The sequence below is a fragment of the Colobus angolensis genome, unplaced genomic scaffold (assembly GCF_000951035.1).
Source record: "Colobus angolensis palliatus isolate OR3802 unplaced genomic scaffold, Cang.pa_1.0 Scaffold22, whole genome shotgun sequence".
NCBI lineage: Eukaryota > Metazoa > Chordata > Mammalia > Primates > Cercopithecidae > Colobus > Colobus angolensis.
Genome location: NW_012115377.1, coordinates 5,384,027 through 5,386,518, shown reverse-complemented (window position 1 = coordinate 5,386,518; position 2,492 = coordinate 5,384,027). Strand labels below are relative to the sequence as shown.

Sequence of the window (2,492 nt, the reverse complement as noted above, 5' to 3'; positions counted from 1 at the left end):
AGGGTGGTGGCGTCACGGGGGGCGCCCGGGCTGCACTCAGCGACGCCGAACTCGGCCGCTGGGCCGAACTACTGTCTCCCCTGGACGAGTCCCGTGCCAGCATCACCTCGGTCACCAGCTTCTCTCCGGACGACGTGGCCTCCCCGCAGGGTGACTGGACCGTGGTGGAGGTGGAGACCTTCCACTGAGCCAGACCACAGCCCCGCCTGCTACACCCCACTCCTGCGTTAGGATTCGCCCCTCTGGGTATGCCTGTTTGTTTTAGACCCCGTCTCCACTGCCCTGGAGCACCGCTGGGTGGATTGGTCTTAGCTCCCTTTCGGCCCAGGCTCCACCCCTGCCTTTGGCCTCGGAGGCTCGGGACCTACCCACAGCTTTGACTAGGCCGTCCCTCGAGCTCCGCCCCTTTGGCCTAGGACACGTTCCATTTCCCCGAGCCCCGCCCCGTGTCCAGTGTATTGCCCACCCCGCACAGCCTGAGTTTGCAATAAAACTGGGACACTGAGGCCTGCACACCTTCGCTGTCACCGAGAGGGCCGGGGCTGGGGGCTTCCAGCGGGCTGAGCGGCGCGGGGGGCCAGGCCAGATAAGGTCTTGCTGACGGCTGTGCGCGAACCGTTGGAGCTCTGGATTAAGTACGGTTTTCCTCTTCTGGGAGATAAGGGGCAGGCCAGGTGGGGCTAGGGCGGGGCCCTGCCGAGTCCCGGCCATCTGGTGCCGCCCACCCATCCAAGTGTGTGAACTTGGGCCTCTTGGTGTCCGACTTCTGGTGGAAACGTTCCGCGCAGGAGGGGCCTGGCTGGGGCTGTGCGCCCTAGTGGATGAGCCAGTGTGTGGCCCAAGTGAAGGAGCGACTGGAACACTCTTTTCGTTTCGTTTCGATTCGATTCTATTCTTTTTCTTCTTCTGCTTGACCTCAGGTGATTTGCCCTCCTCAGCCTCCCAAAGTGCTGGGATTACAGGTGTGAGCCACCGTGCCTGGTCTGGCACACTTTTCAAACTCGATGCGGGGAACTGGCACTTCTAGGGAACAGGTGGGAAGATTAGAGGGCACTGAGGCAAGGACGGGGGACCCCTTCCCATGGCCCTTCGGCTGGTATAGGGTCTCGGGCCAACTGCCCCAGTAGGGGATTGCAGGAAGAAGTGGCCTCTCCCAGGGCTGGGTGGGAGATGGAGTCCTCACACTGCACCCTGTCTCCAAGTGTCCTCGAAGTGCCACTTGGTGCATCCCACCCCCACGGCATCCTTGCCCTTCGTCAGGCGTCCTTATCAGATCCCAAACATCTTCACAGGCCCCCTCCAATCAGAGTTTCCTGCTCTTCCTCCCCCAACTAACCCTAACCCTGACCCCTACCTCAGTCACCTTGACCCTGGAGCCCCTCAGCCCTAGCCAGTTTCTCCCTGTTCCCAGGTGCCCCTGCAGAGAGCTCCCCCGCTAGGCCTTTCCTCCCCCGGGTCTCCTGCATGGCACCAAGAATGATGGCAACATCCCTAGCTGGTTAAGAAGACAGAGTAGGATCTGACCTTGGGCCCTCAGCCCTGCCTCTGCCCCTGGACCCAGTACCCTTACACCATCCTGTGATCAGTTTCCTGTCAGTCACAGGCCAGCAAGTCCTGCCCGTCCCCATCCCAGACAAGGCACTTCCCAGCCTGGGGTCTGAGGAGAAATGGGCTCTGGCCTGGAGGGGGTGCCACCTGCACCCCTGGGAGCTAAAGGAGGAGGATACCAGCACAGTCCTTCCGTCAAATTCAGAGTTTTGTGGCAAACGACAGAGGTGTTCTCTCAAGTCGGGCCCTGGTGGGGTTGAGGACCTGGGTGTCTTCGTTTCCAGACTCTGGGACAAGCCCAAGGCTGACTCCTGACATGCTGGGTAGCCAGAGGCTCAAGGCCAACTGCCAGGAAGGACAGGACACAACCTCAGACAGTTCCTCTGGGGTCCTGCCCTGTCCTGGGGAGCCAGTGGGGGTGGAATTACCATGGAAGCAGGAGGCATGGACAGTGACTGTCAGGGTCCCCAGGCTTACGTCTGCACCGTGTGTGGCCAGGAGAGCTGTGGCACGTGATAGGACAGTACATGGGACTTGGCTGTCTCAGTGCATAAGCAGTGTCATGTCCTTTGCTTGGCTGTCAGGCATGGGGGCAAGGGGCACTTTGTGGACCCACACTGGGTGCAGAGGGCAGGCCCTGGCTGGCATCTGCCTGAACCCAATTATGTTTCTGCCCCTAGGGGCCAGGCACCGTGTCTCATGCCTGTAATCCCAGCACTGTGGGAGGCCGAGGAGGGCAGATCACCTGAGGTCAGGAGTTTGAGACCAGCTTGGCCAACATGGCAAAACCCTGTCTGTACTAAATTTTTTGTAAAAATGCAAAAAAAAATAGCCAGGCACGGTGGCTCACCCCTATAATCTCAGCACTTTGGGAGGCCGAGGCGGGTGGATCACAAGGTCAGGAGTTTGAGACCAGCCTGGCCAATATGGTGAAACCCAGTCTC

At 60.2% G+C, this 2,492-nt stretch overlaps 1 protein-coding gene across 1 annotated transcript in view; it reads left to right on the top strand.

Annotated features, from left to right (window-relative positions):
* PRR36 (proline rich 36) overlaps positions 1-188 on the top strand; it is a 4,619-nt gene extending 4,431 nt beyond the window's left edge. The window contains exon 6 of the mRNA XM_011943639.1: positions 3-188. Within this exon, the coding sequence (XP_011799029.1) occupies positions 3-188 (186 nt within the window). The remainder of the gene's footprint in view (positions 1-2) is intronic.
* The last annotated feature ends 2,304 nt before the right edge of the window (positions 189-2,492 follow it).